Below are 17,909 nucleotides of genomic sequence, written 5' to 3' on the forward strand. Positions count from 1 at the left end.
GGGGACACGGCGAGCCTTGAGGAATGGGTCGGTCCTTTTCCAAACCCCTCAAAATAAGTGGTGGAATACCCCGGGAAGAGCGGAGCCCGTCAAAAGGGCCGTGAGCCCGGCAAGGGCCGTGCACCGGGCTCAGAGCTCCGGAGGCGCCGCCGGGGTCCCCCTCCCGAGAGGCCTCCCCGCCCGTCCCCCCGCGCAACGGGGATGGCAGAGAGGGATCGGGGGTGCCGGGCATCACCCTCACCCCGGCCGTGTCACGATTTTTGTACCCAATCCTCTCCGTGAGCCTGGCAGTGGTGCGCGGCAGCCGCCTCGGGGTGCCCTCGGTGGGGCAGCGAGCACCGGGCGAGCCCCGGGGTCCCCGTGTCCCCCACCCCGGGGTGACTTCCCCGGGCACAGTGCTGTCGACATGGCATCGCCGCTGCCACGCTGGCACCTTCCCTCCCACTTCACACAAAGCATCGCCCACCGGGGCCTGCCTCACAGAGAAGGACCCCCGGGCCCCCTGCGTGCCCCCTTTACCCAAAATCCTACAAACACCCCAAAACACGGCGCCTCCCGCGCCTCGGAAGCCACACGCGGTCCTCACGCGTGGGTGGCACCGACACGGCTCGGTGCCCGGGGGGACTGGGATGCGAGGCTGGAACCCTCGGTGTCGCAGCACCTGCCCGGAGCTGCTCCGCGCCCGCGGGCGCTGCTGGCGCGGCTGCGGGAGGAGCCGCTCCTCGGACCCGCCGCTCCTCGCCGCGGCCTCGGCAGCCCCGACACCACCGGAGGAGAAAATGCGTTGACAAACTAATTTAAATTAAAAAAAAATTTAAACAGAAAACCCCAACAGCTGGATGGATGTGACCACAGACACGCCACAGGTCCGCGGGCAGGTTGTCGCGCACGGTGGTTTTCTCACCGGGTACATCCCTCCGGATTTAGCAGCGCCTCGTTTATTTCAACGTTTTCACATTTATTTGAAAGGCAGAAGCGATCGGAGAGGGCAGTTCGTAGGTATTTTTAAAAAGTTACATATAATAAATTACAGTTAAGTAACATCTTGAAATTGTGAGAACTGGAAACCCACGCGAAACGAAACGAAGAAAGCTCCAGCGGTGGCTCAGCCACAGCAACGAAGGGTTTGGGGCTAGTTTTCTGTAGGTACGGTTTTATCCGTCCCGCCGCGGGGCTCGGGCTTCACGGGTTTTTATTTTCTTTTTCTATAGCTTTTTCACATTTAATTTTTTTTTTTTTTTTTTTACTTTTTAAAAATACCTTCTTCCCCTCCTTATTTTTCTCCTTTTAAAAACTCTGTTTTGTTTTTTCTTTGCTTGTTTGGGGGGAATTAGTTGTTTTGGTTTTGTTTTCTTCTTTTGCTCTGCGGGCACAGGGACACAGGGATACCCTGCGAGCCGTAAACGGCCGCTTTCGCGAGCAAATAAATACATCTCCAGCCAGTTGCGTTGCATTATTCCGAGGGAAATAGCTGGCATTCCTGCACCAGTTTATTTTGGAGCTGAAATTTCCCACCCTTCCCGCAGCGCTGCTCCCTGCGGAGGCGAGGCTGGCCGGGCTCCCCCGGGCGCCGGGACCGCACGGGCGGGCAGCGCCGGCTGCGTTACCGGAGGGCTCCCGGGGCCCAGCGGGGCCCGATCCAGTCGGTAGAAGCCTGAGGGTGACAAAATTCTGTCTGCCCGGGGATGGAGCGAGCGGCGGGCGAGATTCGCCGAGGGTTTTCCCCCGTTTCTCTGGGGAGGAGATAGAGGCACGGCGACTTGGTGCAAAAGGGCAATAATTCCGGGGAACAAATCCCGGTAACGATGGAGTTATTTCCTCGCTGGCCGGTACCGGAGGAGAGTTAAATCGGCTGAATTAGCCGAGGTAAGCGGGCTGTTGGCACTAAGAGCTCCTTCCCCTCTGAAGTCCCTTTCCGGCTCGCGCCGACGGGGAACAACTGGGACAGGGTTTTTGGTTTGTCCCCGTCGCCAGGCCAGGGCGACCCGGCCGGGGGGCTGCAGGGAGGAGGACCCTTCTCTCGGCTGCTTCCCCCGGGGAACAGCAGAGCCCCGGGAAGCGGGGCAGCCCCGACGGGACGGTGAGAGGCCGGAGCCGCTCTCCGAACGCGGCCAAGCCGCGCTGAGCCGCGCACGGCCGGAGCGGGCAGGCTGCGAGCATCGCCGCATCCTCGGCGGGCCCGTGGGCCGCTGGAGAAAGCCAGCGCGGGCCGGGGGCAGGCTGAGACGCCCCTTCCCCGTAAAGATGGGGTTTATGTCGAAACAGAACCGGAGCGCTCGCTCGGAGCAGAAAACCACCCGCTCTCATCCTCGGCTAGCAGATCCCCGCCGGGAAGTTTTCCGTGTGTTCCCCAGCATCTCCCGGCGGCCCGGGGCGGGGGGGGGCATCACCTCCAGACGGGGTGTGGGAGCGAACCCCAAAAACGCAGCGGGGCTCGCAAAGGAGGGAGCCACCCCCCAGCCCTCCCCGGGGGCGGGCGGACACCTCCAGCCCCGGCGCGGGGGCGGCCGGCGGGCCCGGGGCGGTGCGGGGCGCTCTGGGGGCCGCATCCTGCCCCCGCTCCGCCCGGCCCCGCGCCGGGGGCAGGCTGCGGGCGCGTCCCCCCCGCCGGCAGCGGAGCCGCCGGGACTTATCCCGTCCCCCCCTGCCGGGAGGCGCCCAATCCCGGCCGGGACCGGGGCTGCCCCGCCGGCCGTCACGTGGGCCGGCCCGCACCGGGGCCGCCGTAAAGAGCCAGAGCCGCAGGCACAGCCGCCACTTCCCCGCCGGGCGCAGCCAGGGACGCACCCACGGGACACGGGGAGGCGACAGGAGGGACAGCGGGGGAGGGCAGCCCCTCTCTTCCAGGGCTTTGGTGTTTTTTCTCCTGCCTCCCCCGTGAACTTCATTGTATTTTTTTTTTAATTATTACTTTTATTTTGCTGGGATTTCCCTGGATGGTCTGAGCACAGCTCCATGCCCCCACGGCCATGCCCGGCTCCGCTCCCGGCACGCTGCTATGTGAGTACCTGTGCGGGAGGAGCGGGCCAGGGAGGGATGCTCTGGCGGGGTTCGGCGGCTGCAGCCCTCCGTCCACACGGAGAGGCCTGCCCGAGGGATACTGCGCTTTTTAACAGGAAAGCGGCAGCGCTGGTGGCTGGGGGACAGCGGGGATGCTCCCGATTCTGAATCTCTGCCCAGATCCGTCGGGACCCCGCTCCCGCAGGGAGCCCTAGGGGCAGCAGCCGGCCGCGTCCTCGCCAACAAGGCCCCGAGCTGCGCTCCAGGCCCTGGGTTGGAAAAAAAAAAAAAAAAAAAAAAAAAAAGGACGGGAAATACTATTGGGAAAAAAAAATAATTGTTGAAGTGTTTTTCCGGCCCGTTGGAGGTGCCCAGGCGGGCGGCGGGGAGGGTGAAGTGAAGGTGCCGGAGGGGTCGCTGCCCGTTCCAAGAAGGTTATTCCTCCCTGTGCCTCAGAGGAAAGTTTTAAAGAAAACAAAACAAAGAAAAAAAAAATTACAAATTACAGCCTCTGCTTGAGGCAGAGAAGAGGCGTTTTCGGCGGGGGAAAGGCCGTCGGGTGGCCGGTGTGTGCAGGGTCTCAGCGAGCTGCTCTCGGTTCTCCCTCCAGGTTCCCGTGAGTGAGCCCCGCGGCACCGCCGGGCCGCAGCCGGCCGGGCCCTGAGCAGCCGCCGCCGCCGAGGACGGAACATGTATCAGGGTCTGGCCCTCACCCCCAACCACGGCCAGTCGGCTTATTCCCACGACTCCAGCAACTTCCTCCACTCGTCGGCCGGCTCGCCCGTTTACGTGCCCACCACGCGGGTGCCCTCCGTCCTCCAGACGCTGCCCTACCTGCAAGGCTGCGAGCCGCACCAGAGCCACCTCGGCAACCCCCCGGGCTGGGGGCAGAGCGGCGGCGAGGCCGCGGCTTTCAACGCCGGCAGCCCCCACCCGCCCTCGGGCTTCTCGTACTCGCACAGCCCGCCGGGCAGCAGCCCCTCGGGCCGCGATGGAGCCTACCAGGGGCCCCTGCTGCTGGGCGGCGGGGGCCGGGAGCAGTACGGCAACGCCTTGGTGCGCTCCGTTAACGGGTCCTACTCCAGCCCCTACCCCGCCTACGTGACCCCCGAGATACCGCCTTCCTGGACGGCCGGACACTTTGAGAGCAGCGTGCTGCACAGCCTGCAGACCAGGCAGGCGGCCTTGCCCGGCCGCAGGTCCACTTTCGGTAGGTCGCCACCGACCTTCAGCGACGTCTCGGGGCGCTGGGTGGGATCCATCCCAATCCCGTAACCCATCCCAATCCCATACTCCATCCCAATCCCATACTCCAATCCCAATCCCACACCCCATCCCAAGCCCATACCCATCCCAATCCCACACCCCATCCCAAGCCCATACCCATCCCAATCCCACACCCCATCCCCTCTCCGTGTCGGTGGCCCGGCCCCGGGATGAGCTGTCCCGCTGGCATTCCCGACAGGAGAGAAGAGGGTGATTTTATCCCGGGATGGGGAGACGGTCCGGGAAGGGGGTATGTGCGGCTGACCCCGGACAGAGGTGGGATAAGGGAGGGGGCAAAGACCACGTTTCAAAGCAGAGCAATTCCCCCGTAGGACAGAGAAGCAGAGGCCGTTCAACCCCTTCCCTCCCCACCCCACCACCACCCCCGCGATATCTCCTTCCCACAATATCGACTTTGTGCCTGTGCTTCAATACTTACCCTTGTGTTTAAATTAGCGGGGCAGATTTATAGCTCCCTCCCTTTTAAGTAATTTATTGTGGTAAATTAGTTTATATTTGAACAGACTCTCGGTCTCCTCATTTGCCTTCGCCCAAACAGGTCCGCAGCTGCATTGCTCTGCGGCCTTTGGGGAGACACCGAAAGGCGCTCAGGCGTTGAACAATAAACTCCAACTCCTTTGCACCCTCACCGAGAGTCCCCTTAAACCAAGCTCTGAGCAAATAAAGTTTCGGGCTTGATTTCACAGGACTCTCGGTGCGCGGGGTTTATAACCCCGGGGCGCTCCACCAGCCTCCTCCGGCTGTGGTTTGCAAAGTCCTTTAAAAGCCACTTCAAGATCTCAGCCGCGTTATCATCTTTACTGCGGTGAACCGAATTATCTTATCTTCACCCCAAGAACAAAGTCAGAGCAGGGAAGCAGCCCCCTCCCCACCGGGCTCCCTCCCCGGCTCGGCTTTTCCTGCCACGCCGGAGGTGCTGGGCAGCGGGTTCTTTCCAGGGTTTTCTCTTTGTGAAAATCCTTTGCATGGTGCGGGAAAAGATCGTCCTGCTGAGGGAGGTGATGCCTCAGAAATCTTTTCTGCACTTTGAATTCGGTGTTTTAGGGTCCAGGATAGCGGCTGCCGTCCTCTCTGCCGTTTACTTTTGCTCTTAGATAGTGTAAACTCTCTCAAGTAGCCTAAACTATTCTTTCTTTCTTTTTTTTTTTTCTCCATTTCCCCCCTTTTGTAAAAATTCAGTGGATTACTGCAATATTTTTTTACATTTTCTCTTTAAGTGTTATTTCTATTTTCCATTTCCCTCCTTTTAAAATTTTGCTCTTTTTCCTTTTTCTTTCCGTTGCATCCTTATTAATCCGATCGAAGATTTTTTTAAAAATAATTTTAAAAATATTTTTCCTCTAAAGAAAAAAAAAACCAAGAAGAATAAGTTCTTTTTTTTTTTAAAGGGAAAAAAAAGCTGTCGGAACAAAAATACAGACTCTCGATTGAGAGGTGTCCCGATTTCGCTCCGCGCTGTCCGTTTGCCGCTGAGCCGTGCTCGGGGCAGGGATGGAGCTCGGACGATGCTCTGCGGCTCCTTCCCTGGACTTTTTTTTTTTCCCGAAAAGTGAGGAAGAGCCTCTCTAGCAGGAATTGGGACAGCGGCCGGCCGGTGATGCTCTCCTGGGGAGCCCGGGATGCCCGCGGGTGCCAGCCCTGCATCTCTCGGCGTCCCTCAGAGCCTTCCCCGGCCGGGCCGTCCCCCCGGCCAGAGGCTGGGTGTGTTTCGTGGTGGAAATCAGGAAAATCGCCCCATTTTGCCCCGCGTCCCATTTACTTTTGCAGCCCGGGATAACATCGCACTGTCCCGCTGGTGACCCTGCGCCTCCCCATCCCAGGGACACCCCGGCCATGTTCAGCCCCTTGGCGTCTTTCGGGGAAAGGATGGGGGAATCGGCGGTCTTTGAACAAAATATTAAAAGTTTAAGATGTGGAGGAAATAAATGGTTTGGGTCACACTTTTAGGGCGGAGGTAACCCCCTCCGGACAGGGATTTCCCCTATTACCGGGGCACGGAGGATTGGAGAGCCTCTCCCGCTGGGTGCCCGGGGACATCCCGTGCTTTAGGGATGGCTCCCGACCCTCACACCGCGGCTGTTCGTTCCAGAGTACCTGGAGGAGTTCCCCGGGGACGGCCGGGAATGCGTCAACTGCGGAGCCATGTCCACCCCGCTCTGGAGGAAGGACGGCACCGGGCACTACCTGTGCAACGCCTGCGGGCTCTACCACAAAATGAACGGCATCAACCGGCCGCTCAAGCCGCAGAAGAGGCTGGTAAGAGAGGGAGACCCCGCCGGGATCCCTGCTCCGCCCGGGGCTGGCTGGAGGGCAGGGGCTGGGGGGCTGTCGCCGATGGGGTCTCTGTACTTGTGTTAGGCTCTGTTTGACCCCCTGTCCTCGCACAGATTAAATGCCAGGACACCCGTGTTGCAGCACAGAACCGGCTGGGGTCAGGGGGAATGGGGTGAAGCCAGAGGGGTTTCTGCCCTGGCACAAGTGGTGGGCAGTGGAGATAGGGCTGAAGGGACTGGAGAGGTCCCAGGGCAGCACCAGAGCTGAGCAGGAGCAATCACTCTCTGGTCAGGACCCTGCAGGCATCCCCAGCTCTGTTCCTGCAGCAGATATTTTGCATTGTACTCTACTATTATTATTATTATTATTATTATTATTATTATTATTATTTCCTAGTTCTCTATGCAGGCAGACACGGTCTAGGCAGAGCAGTTGAACAGGAGGCAGGGCTGGTCCTGAGCTGGCCCAGCGGGTTTGTGGCTGCTCACAATGGCAGCAGGATGGGGCCCTGCTCCCCACTGCCTTCACCCTCCTGCCTAAGGGGAAAACTTGGGGTTTGGCAGTTCCCAGTTTCCCTGCTGGTTGAAGCATTAATTCCCTCTGTCAGTGTAATACTGGGCTTCCTCCAATTGGGATCCCATGGTGAGAGAGGAAAGGCACATCTTTTTTTTTTTTTTTTTTTTGTGGAGTCGCTTTGGGATGTTTAAATTTGGTGGTAACAGTTTTGGTTTTAGAGCTTGTCATCAGACGCCGTCATTACAAACAGGATGTTTGTTGGAACTGTTCTGGGGAACAGCTGGGAGCTCCTTGGGCTTTCACTGGGGGTGTATTCCTGCAGTTATTTTTTGATATTGCAAAACACATTATTAGCAGTAACCCATACAAGTTCCTGTGTATGAAAATCAGTCAGGAATAAAGAAAAAGTTGAGATTGAGCAAGATGTTTCATTCTGATTCCGACCCTCGGAAACGTAGCCCTGGATTTGCAAAATGAAATGAGCTCCATGGAAAATACCTGCTTTGTTCATCACATTAAAATCAAGGCAATTTTTGTGTAATATTCAGCATTATCCAACAGGATTTGCCTGTCCCTCCAAAATCTTTCTGTCTCCTTAAATGTGGTGACGTTAAATCTGAACCCTGGTCGTTGCTGTGCCGCAAATCTCGGCATTACGCTGCTGATTTCTTCAGGGCAAACACAACCCATGCATACAGAGAGGTCCAAACCAGTTCAAATCCAACTCTGCATTTCAGACTGGCATCCAAATGTGTCACTGGATGAATTTTTAGGGGATTTTTGAGCAGCTTTTCCCTGGAGGAATTGGAGACAAGTCGCTGCTATTCCGTATTTTATTTCAGCACATGGGAAGAGACACAGCCACACTATAGCACCCATCAGACATTTTTCAACAAACATTTCAACAAAGTTTTCTGATGGAAAACGCTTGTTTGCAGAATTAAGACCGTTTCCCAGCGATGAGCAAATATAGTTGGGAGTTACCAAAAGACTTACGAACTTTTTTTTTATTATTTTGGCAATAAATACAACAATGATAACGCTTAAATGAAAGGGCTGATCCTTGTGCAGGGGAAGGGTTTTGCTAGGGTTGAAATACTTGAGGGGATTTTGGTTTATGGATTAGAAAAGGGGCTGCAATTTTGACTTTCCATTCTGACATTTTGAAACCTTGGGTTTTCCCAAGGATGTGAAATGTCTTGTTGCAGCAAGTTCTGCCCTTTTGGAAGAAGAGGGATCTACTGATTATGGGCAAGAGGGTGCCAGCTCTGGGAGCAGAGCAGTGAATGCAGTGACTCTCTGGCTGTAGGAACTGTGAAATCCATTTTCACAGTGCAGTGAAATACAGACATAGGGAAAAAAAAGGGTTGCTTTCATCCTTTACGTTATGACCTTTGTTCTATACGTAGACACTGCTCTGGGAGTTATCCTGATTTCTGCTTTCACAAAGCAAAGTCCCCCAGAAGAGGACACAACATGGCCCAGATAACACTGGGAATGATGTCCTGCAGAGCTCAGCCTGCTCCTGCATGGGAGAGGGAGAGCAGCAGTTGTGTAGTTTCCACTTCATTTTTTGTTTCCTTTTTTTTTTTTTTTTTGAGATAAGGGCAACATCCTCTACACAGCAGGGACAGCCACTCTGCTCCAGCCTGTGTCTGGATTTAAAAGGTTATGGCTCTCAGCAGAAAGGGTTTGTGTTAGAGGAGGATGGAGGCAGCACTTTATTTTAGGCAGCACCTTTTCTAGCCCAAGTTTCTTGGTGTGTTTCACAAGATGCTATCTTAGACCTAGTCTGAAAATCCAGATCACCTTTGGAAGCAGGAGCAGCTGGTGAAGTTGAAGGCAGCTGCAATTCCCCTGTTAGGAGAGGGGAGGTTCTGCTCTGCACAGTGGAGCATGGAGGGCAGATCAGCTCAGCAGCATCTGTCCTGTGCTCAGCAGCTCCCACGCCACCCAGGGCTGAAGCTGAATTCTTCCAGCTTGAATTCTGGAGCTGATTTCTCCCAGCTTGGCTCAGAGAATACTTTTTCCACCTCAGCCCAGGAGGAATTTTTTCAGCCTGTGCCTTTTTACAGTTTGGAACGCAGAGTGGGCTTGGTGACACCTTAGGGGAAGGTGGGGATGGGATGTATCACAGTCCTGGGGCAGCCTAACAGGATCCTAGAGCCAAATCATGGTGTTTGCCTTGGTTTTCTTCTGCCCCTCAGTTCCTACTGCTCCCTCATGCCTCAAGGTGCTGGCTTGCCCAGAGCTGTAGTCTGAGCCTCTGAGCTCCCCACTTTCAGGAGCTGACCTCAGATATCTCAGCACAATTTGCTGTAACACAGGTCCCCTCGAATCTGCTGGAAATGGGGGCACGGAAGCATTGATTAACTCAGAGGGTTCAGTGCCTTTTTTTTCCTGTGAAACCCAGGGGTTTCTTTTCCACGTTTGAAAAGGAGGTGAAGCAAAGTCCCTGACAGCTTGGTCTCCCTCAGAAGGACCTTCCCTGCTGGCTTTGAATTTTTTGGGCTCTCCAAAGAGCTCTCACACACAGTTAATTCAATAGGCACCAACTCACCATTCCTTGAGCTTATCAGCAGCACTTGGCTGTCAAGCCAGGTCTGTGAAGAGTTTTTGTTTGAGTGTATGGTGCATTTGTATAAATAAACACTGAGCACAATGTTGAAGTCAACAACTTCCTAACAAGGTCAGAATGGTACAAAGGCAGTGGGGTGGGGGCAGGCAGAAATGCATTTTCTTTCAAGAGAATTGCTGGGAAACCAGCAATAATGTATTGTACCCTCGTCCTTCAGTGAGCAATGGTAGCCTTGACTGTCTCTTTCTTGCTAAGTTGGCAGGTTGTGGTGCAGGGGCAGGCTCTCATGGGGTTTCTGAGGTTTAAATTGCAATATTGGCGATGTGGGATGGTTTCCTCTCTCCCTGGCTGTGTGAGGAGGAGCCAGCCTGCAGGGTGACGTTCAGGATGCATAGAAGGCACTTGCCAGTGTCCCTGCAGGAAGGCCACGAGCTGCTGGTGACACAGGGCTGGCAGGGAGGGCAGAGCTCTGGTGAGTCTGGCATTGCCCTTGGGCCACCAGAGCCACGGGTCCCATTGTCACCTCATCTGCAAGCTGCCAACAAAGCATTCTGTGAAACAGGGAGAGTGTGCCCCTCCCTCACAGGGACCTGTGGTGGCCCAGAAAATTTGAGACTTTCCAAAGGGCTTTGCATTGGTCTTTCCCCATCTGCAGGCGAGGACAGATTACAGCAGGCAGTTATCCCAGGGCTGAGTGGCTCCAAATTCCCCTCCGTGCCCACAGCAGGAGTTGGACCTCAGAATCCTTGCATCCTTCAGGTGCTCAGCACCTCCCTCTGCTCTCATGGGATTATGCTCTTCCCTCCTGGTTGCAGGGAAGAGCAACACAGCCCTGGCAGCTGAAAGGCTCTACAGGGCACCGTGTAGCTGCCCCAGGATCTTGCTGTGACATATCAGGGACAAAGATTGTTGTCTCATCCTCTGTGCCAGGCCTGTCAGCTCACGCTTTGGTGTATTGTTATTTTTGCCTGGTTATTTCTTGCAAGCTGAATAATTCCCAAAGTGGTGCCATTATTTGCAAATAGTTGCTGAGACCTCTTTGCTGAGCAACAAGTGAATCAAACCGAGGGCTTGTCACTTGTGCCTCTTGGAATTCAAAGCTGATCTCTATTTGACTGCTAACCTTGTAAAAACATTTCATTTTTAATCCTCCTCTTCCCACCTCATTCGTTATATTGCTCAGTCAGGATATCAAGCAATAATGGAAAAATAAACAAACAGGGAGTTCTTTATTGCCTCCATCAACTTTTGTCTGCCTTTGAGCAGATTCAAAACTATTTTTCTGGTGGCTGAAGAACATATTTAGACACCTGAATGGAGAGAGGCTGAGATATTACTTATGCCAGAGGTATCTCACACTTAGTGAGGACTTTTATTAAAATAGTTTCAATACCTGGTGTTAAAAGACTCTCCAATAAAATGCCTATTGAGCTGGCAAGTCTGTACAAAAGAGAGATGTGAATTTTCCATTGGCTTGGAGGGAAGTTGTCAGAAATTAGTTTGCTGCTTCTGCCAGAATATTTTCCTTCTCCATTTGGAATTATTAATGTTTAAGAGCCAGCAATCACTGCACTCACAAAATATGTCGGTAATTAATGTCTGCAGGGTGTTTCTACAGCCTGTAAGAGAACAGATTATCTGTGGGACTTGAAGAATAACCTCCCTGGTCTCATCAAGGACCAGTTCAGTTTGGTTCTGCTCAGTTCAGCCAACTGATTCCAGTTGTCATAACCCAGAGATTAATTGGGATGTTTCTAACTATAGTGGTAGTTCTGAGTGCAGGAAAACAGAGGAGTTCACTTAAAGCATGAGTTTTCTTCATGCATTTAAAGCCCAGCTGGCATTTTCCATCTCTTTCTCCATCTGAGAGGATGTCCTGGAGGAAGTTCTCCATGCTCTGAGTCCTGATCACTTCCAGCAGATTTGTTGGAAGTTTGTGAAATGAGTTGCAAGGATATTTTCGAGGTTAATCAATCACAAAAAACCAAAAAACCTCCAAACAAAAACAAATTTTAAAAACCCAAACCAAACAAACACTTGCAAATTAGAGTGATCTCATTTGAATGTAATTTCTTTGATCTGCATTTGGCGCTTGCGCGTTCCGCGTTTTCCGGGAATATGGTGTACTTGGAGATTTCATTTTGATGTGAAGGGAAACTTCCCAGTTCGTCACTCCTGTGTGTGCACTCACATCTTGGTTTGCTTGTTTTGAAGTCTTCGTCGAGACGTGCCGGCCTTTGTTGCACGAACTGCCACACCACCAACACCACGCTGTGGAGGAGGAACGCCGAGGGCGAGCCCGTCTGCAACGCCTGCGGCTTGTACATGAAGCTCCACGGGGTGAGGAGCACGGCCACCCCACAGGGGCCCTCTGGGATTGGGATCACTGCCCTGCAGGTCTAGGAGATCAGCTCTGGAAGGACCAGCCTCTAGACTGGACCCAGCAGAGCTGTACCACAGTCCCATCTCCTTGAGCAGTTTAAAGCACAGTCTGCGGGGGCTCTCCAGGGTGAGGCTGAGGCCATGCTGGAATGCTCCCAGCTTGCCCAGAGATGGGGATGCTCCATCCCTGGAAGTGTCCGTGGCCAGGCTGGATGGGCTTTGGAGCAGCCTGGAGTAGTGGAAGGTGTCCCTGCCTGTAGCAAAGGAGCTGGAACTACATGATCTTTAAGATCCCTTCCAACCCAAACCATCCTAGGATTCCATGAAATGAAAGCTTGCCAGGCTCCAGTAGCTCCCCAAACCCCGGGCTGAGCTAAAGAGCTTATTTCTTTTCCTTGTCCTAGTTAAGATTGTGTGAAGGAGGCTGAGGAGCCCACACGGAGGCTGGCTGATAACATTTACCCACGGAGGATGGGAGCTGTTGGTGACATGTCCACCAGCCCAAGAGGAGACTCCATCTCTCCGTAAAGTCTGAAGCCTCTTTACCCCGTGCCCATTCCCTCTGAGCCCTGTAGGCTCTTAGTCTGTCAGTGTAATTTAACAGGGCCCCGCCGCAAAGGTCACTAATAAATCAGGAAAAGAAAAATAGGAAATAAAGGAAAAAACAAAATTTGTGGGAAAGCCTTAGCTGTTAGCCTTATATATCTTTCAGCCAAGGCCTGATGCAGAGAAAAATAGCTCTTAGTGAAGGACAAGGACTTTAGGTGCTTTGCATGAGCTACAGCACAGAAATAGGAGAGCAACACGTGTTGCTGAATGAGAAGCTGAATAAAATACATTATTAATGATTCCAAACTTTATGAATGTCAAGGTACCACGACCTCTGGCCATGAAAAAGGAAAGCATCCAGACGAGGAAAAGGAAGCCTAAAAACATTACCAAAGGCAAAGCCTCAACAGGTACAGTGCTGTTATGATCCATCCTGGGGTCTTGGAACACAGCTCACTTCACAATGTTTCCTCCTCTGCAGGAAATTATGATAGTTACAAAATAATGAGAATTATTCCTTGGTGATTGCTTTAGATCTGGGGCCTGTATTTCTGCACAGAGCTCGTGTGAGAGGAAGATGCTCAGTGGGAAATCTCAGTGCTGTCATATTCTTGTGAGGTTCCTCTGGGCTGTGGGCACCTCGCTCCAGTGAGCTGTGCTCATGTTCGAGCAGATTTGGGCTAAATTGAGTAATGGGAAAAAAACACTGCCAGATTGTGAAAGGAATGCTCCTCCTCCATCAGCACATTGAAAGCCTAGTACAAAGTGTTTTCTGACACAGGTGTGCTAGAAAGAAAACAGTAGAGTCATGCTGTGAGATGTCATGGTCACTGTTAAATATAAATTTTTTTAAGAGCAGATTTGCACTACGTTGCTTCACTGCCCTGTTCCAATTGTCTTCCAGGATCCACAACTTCAGCCACTAACTCCCCTTCTTCCATCACCACCTCAGACAGCACGGTCACTTTAAAGTCAGAGCCCAGCACAACCTCCCAGTACCCCGGACAAACCATCGTGTCGGTGTCCCAGGTAAGGTGTGACTGTGTTCCAGGGTCCCAGGATGAGGGAAGAGATAAAAATCTCGACTCCATTTTTCAGAAGGCTGATTTATTATATTATGATATATATTATATTAAAAATGCTATACTAAAAGAATAGAGAAAAGAATTCATCAGAAGGCTGGAAAGGAATAGAAGGAATTAATAACAAAAGCTCGTGACTCAGCAGAGAGTCGACACAGGTGAACCATGGCTGGTCATCAGGTAAAAAAAATTCATGTGAGACCAATCAAAGATGCCCCTGTTGGTAAACAACCTCCAGACCACATTCCACAGCCAGCAGAGAGTTACTGTTTACATTTCCTTTCTGAGGCTTCTCAGCTAGAATAGGAGAAAAATCCTAGCAAAGGATTTTCATAAAAATATCATGGTGACAGTAAGGGACAGGGACAGGGCCAGAGCCATCTCCTGCTGGTCTGGGAGACCCACACACCTCCATGGCTGCTCTCCTGGGGGGCCTTGATGAGGTGAAGCAATTAATTCATTGCACTGTGGCCACCAGCATGGTGGGCTCCCTCAGGCTGAGGAAAGCAGGGAATATGAGCTCCGAAGATGCTGTGGATGAGAAAGGTCTCCAGCCTGTTGGCTTCCCATGGGATCTTTCATCCTGCAGTGGAGAACAGGGGTGCCCAAGCTCTACTGTGGCTTCAGTGCAGAGCTGAGGTTAATTCCCATCTCCCACCATGAAAGCACAACACTGCTGAGTTGATGGGATCAGCCCAGGGTGGAATCCCCTGCAGTTCCCAAGAAAAGGCAGCCTGGGCATGTGTTACCCGCACCTTTTAGCCCTGAGGTGCTCAGTGACCGCAGAGCTGTGATGCTGTCAGAGGCCCCACTTCTGTCCCAAGCTTTTCTTAGGAGCTAGTTGCTGTTTCACCTTGATGTAGGAAGAAAAAAGCTCCAAATCTGCCCACACATCAAAATTTTGTGGCCCAAAATCTTTATGCTGAGTCTAAGCCCTCCTTGAGCCGGATATGTGTGTATGGAGAGGAAGCTCAGCCCCAGCACCCAAGGGCCTGGTGCTGCACTGGTTACACCATCAGGGTGGGGTTTTTGTTTGAAACCAAGAAATCTGTTTTGTGCTGTGCTCTGAAAAAATATGCACACAGCTAAAGGTCTCCAAATTGGACATACTCAATCAATGAATAAATGCAGATGGGCCCTGGGATGCCTTCTCTTTGCCTGGTCATTTTACTTGCAGGGACCATCCTGCCCAGCTCTGGACTGCTGTGAAGGGGATTTTAGCATCAGGGATAACCCACCTGTCACCACATTTCTCTTCACAGAGAAAAGCAAGGCACATCTTCCCAAGAATATTTCTGGGTTTCACATTCTCTGAACTTCAGAGAAAGGAAAAACAATCCTTATCATTTGCTGTGCCTGCATTTGTGCAAAAGTAGAATGCAATATGGAGATTGTTTACCCCAAGTGATGGTGTTTTGCTTCCTTGGTCTGTCAGGGCCAAGTGTGTGTGTGTGTGTGTGTGTGTGTGTCAGGACTGTCAGCTGACAGTCAGGAAGTTCTGTGCAGTTGTGTGCAGTTGAGTGCTTAGCAGATTCAGTTTAGATGTAATGTAACATAGTGTAATATAATATAGAATGATATAATATAATATAGAATAATAGAATAGAATAATATAGAATAGAATACTATAATATAATACAATACAATATAAAATAATATAATATAGAATAATATAATATAGAATAGTATAATACAATATAGAATACTATTATATTATATTATATAATGTAATATAATGTAATATAATGTAATATAATATAGAAGAATATAGAAGAATAGAATAGAATAGAATAATTAATTAACCTTCTGATAAAATAGAGTCAGATACATCATTCTCTCCCTCGTCGAGGCTGCCTACACCTACTATACCCACCCTGCTCACAATCCAGCCCAGTGCTGCCTCTGCACGATGCCAGCAGGCCGGTGGCTAATGGCAGCCTTCCTAACAGCCCTGTGCTTCCCTCCCCGGGCAGGCACAGAGCCACTCTGACGAGGCGCTGGCCAGCGGCCACGGCGAGTTCAAGTTCGAGCCCGAGGACTACAGCTTCTCCCCCAGCAGCATGGCCCCGCAGCCCGGGCTGAGCGTGCCCCTGCGCCAGGACTCCTGGTGTGCCCTGGCGCTCGCCTAGGAACCGCCAGCCCCCGGCAGAAAGCTCGGGACCAACGCTCATGGCTGTGTGACGGGCAGGAGGAGAAGCTGCCCCAGCGCCCCGGACTGCGGCGGGTCCAGCACAGCCACAGGACAGGTTTCTCTTGGAGGATGCCCTTGGAAAACGCCAGCTGGATGGGGCTGGGATGACCCCACTGTGGCACCAGGTCCCCAAAAACTCATCCTTCCCCAGTGCGACCCAGGGCTGCCTCCCCAAGGCCGGAACCTCCGTTTTCCTGGGGAAAGCCTTCCTCCTCCGAGATGAAACCAGCAAATAAATGCATCCCAGAATCTGTTTATTCGCAGTGATTTCTCCCTCCTATGACTCCACTGTGTGCAATTTATTCCACTTTCCAATAAAAGACTGTAATAACGTGGCACCAAATAACTTAATTTTATTAAAATGTAAGCTACGTGGCCTGCCTTATGTTTTATTGGCCACAACAGGAAAAAAAGAGAGAGAGAGGAAAGAAGAATGGTTGTTTTAAACATTTACTGTTTTATATTAAAAACAATCATCTCTATAGAGTGTTAGCTTCTGAAGCGTTTCGCGTATCAACACTGAGCTGATGAGTCATACATGAAATAAACACGCTGCTCTTCCCTTTCCAGCTCCAAACAATGAGGGTTTTATTATTATTTTAGGCAAATGACATGACAAAAATGGTCAAAACCTCCCAATAATAAAAGAATACTAAAATGCTGGGTTTTTCTTTTGTATTTCCTGATTGGTTTTGATGTTGCCAAGTGTGAGCATTAGAAAATCAGAAGTTAATCATCTAAAACTTAAAAAAAAAGGCTTGAGGGACTGAAAAATAAGGGATGTGTTGGAGATGTAATTGTTTGAATCCAGTTTTGGGGATATTTTATGTGGAGGATTTCCAGCTTTCAGCCATGCAGAGCAAATTGCTTTTTAAGTATTTTGATGAAGGCCAGGTAAAAAACAATTTCTTGGAGCTGAGCTGTGGCAAAAAATCTTCAGTGATAAAAAACCCAGACCACACTTCCAAAAGCTGGCAACAGCATGTTTCTGCAGCATCTCAGAAGTGGGAAATGGGGGTCCTGTAAGTCCCAAGGAACCTGGGCATGAGGAATAGACCCTATTGAAGGGGAGAGATGGGTGGGAAATGAGGGGGGAGCAAGGTCATGAAGTTACTTATGGCCTACTTTATTTGTTATTTCTAAATAAAATCCCCAGCCTCGCTGTACAGCTATTTATGGCCAGGAAGCTGTCAAGTAATAGTTCCTTTATATAGAAGTTGACCTGTCCAGGGCTTCCTGGAGCAACTCTTCCTCTTGTCAGAAGAGATGGATCGCTTGATTTTTATTATAAACAACAGGCTAAGGAGGATCAGGGAGAGTGAATCTGACATCAAGTCACAACTCAGCTGGGATGGAGGATGATGCTTTCCACCATGCAACCCTTGCTGGAGGAAAGGAGATGCTCCAGGCACTGGGGGCCGTGCAGGGGCTGGTCTGTGCAGGCATGGTGAGGGTTCAAGCCACCCTTTTATCAAAGCCCATGGATGAAAACTGTCTTTGGAGGAGTATTTCTTGTGCCCCCAGAGCCTCATTAGCAGCCTGCAAGATGCCAAGCTCCAGTGCCAGGGCAAAGGCTGTCATGGAATGGCCTCCCTCCAGTGCCAGGCCAGGTGCTGGCACACCATGTTTGCAGGGCCAGGCTCTGACCATGGATCCACATCTCCACAGTTTGTTTTTCCACTCTCTGACCAGCCAACATCTGCAGCAGAGCCAGGCACAGCCAGGCAGCAGATAAGCCAGCAGCACGGGGTACACCATCCCAAATCCAGCCCTGAGTGTGCCTCTGGGAGCCAGGGAAGTGGCTGATGTGGCCCGAGCTCAGGCTGGCAAGAGGCAGCAGAGCCCTGGGTAATGAGCAGAGCTCCCAGGCACCTCCCCAAACCCCAAACTTTGCAGGCAGGAATAAAAAGGCAGCGCAGCACAAGTCATGGCAGGATGATTTCTATGGATGATGGCAGGGAGTCCTCGCTTTTTCATCTGCGTGACCCCGAGGAGGAGAGTTATTTTAAAGGCAAACAAGGAGACCTAAACAATGCCAAGATGTTGACAC

The 17,909-nt window shown here is 51.9% G+C and overlaps 1 protein-coding gene across 2 annotated transcripts; it reads left to right on the forward strand.

Annotated features, from left to right (window-relative positions):
- Positions 1 to 1,504: 1,504 nt before the first annotated feature.
- GATA5 (GATA binding protein 5) lies at positions 1,505 to 16,517 on the forward strand. Of its 2 annotated transcripts, XM_038159295.1 has the most exons (8): positions 1,505 to 1,866; positions 2,952 to 3,000; positions 3,611 to 4,210; positions 6,377 to 6,543; positions 11,870 to 11,995; positions 12,909 to 12,996; positions 13,491 to 13,615; positions 15,642 to 16,517. In XM_038159295.1, the coding sequence occupies exons 3-8, from the start codon at positions 3,691 to 3,693 to the stop codon at positions 15,795 to 15,797; spliced, it is 1,182 nt and encodes a 393-aa protein (XP_038015223.1). In that variant the 5' UTR covers positions 1,505 to 1,866; positions 2,952 to 3,000; positions 3,611 to 3,690; the 3' UTR covers positions 15,798 to 16,517. The 2 variants fall into 2 exon arrangements, with proteins under 2 accessions (XP_038015223.1, XP_038015222.1); XM_038159294.1 differs by lacking the exon at positions 1,505 to 1,866 and having other exon boundaries at positions 2,504 to 3,000.
- The last annotated feature ends 1,392 nt before the right edge of the window (positions 16,518 to 17,909 follow it).

The sequence above is a fragment of the Motacilla alba genome, chromosome 20 (assembly GCF_015832195.1).
Source record: "Motacilla alba alba isolate MOTALB_02 chromosome 20, Motacilla_alba_V1.0_pri, whole genome shotgun sequence".
NCBI classification, from domain to species: Eukaryota; Metazoa; Chordata; class Aves; order Passeriformes; family Motacillidae; genus Motacilla; species Motacilla alba.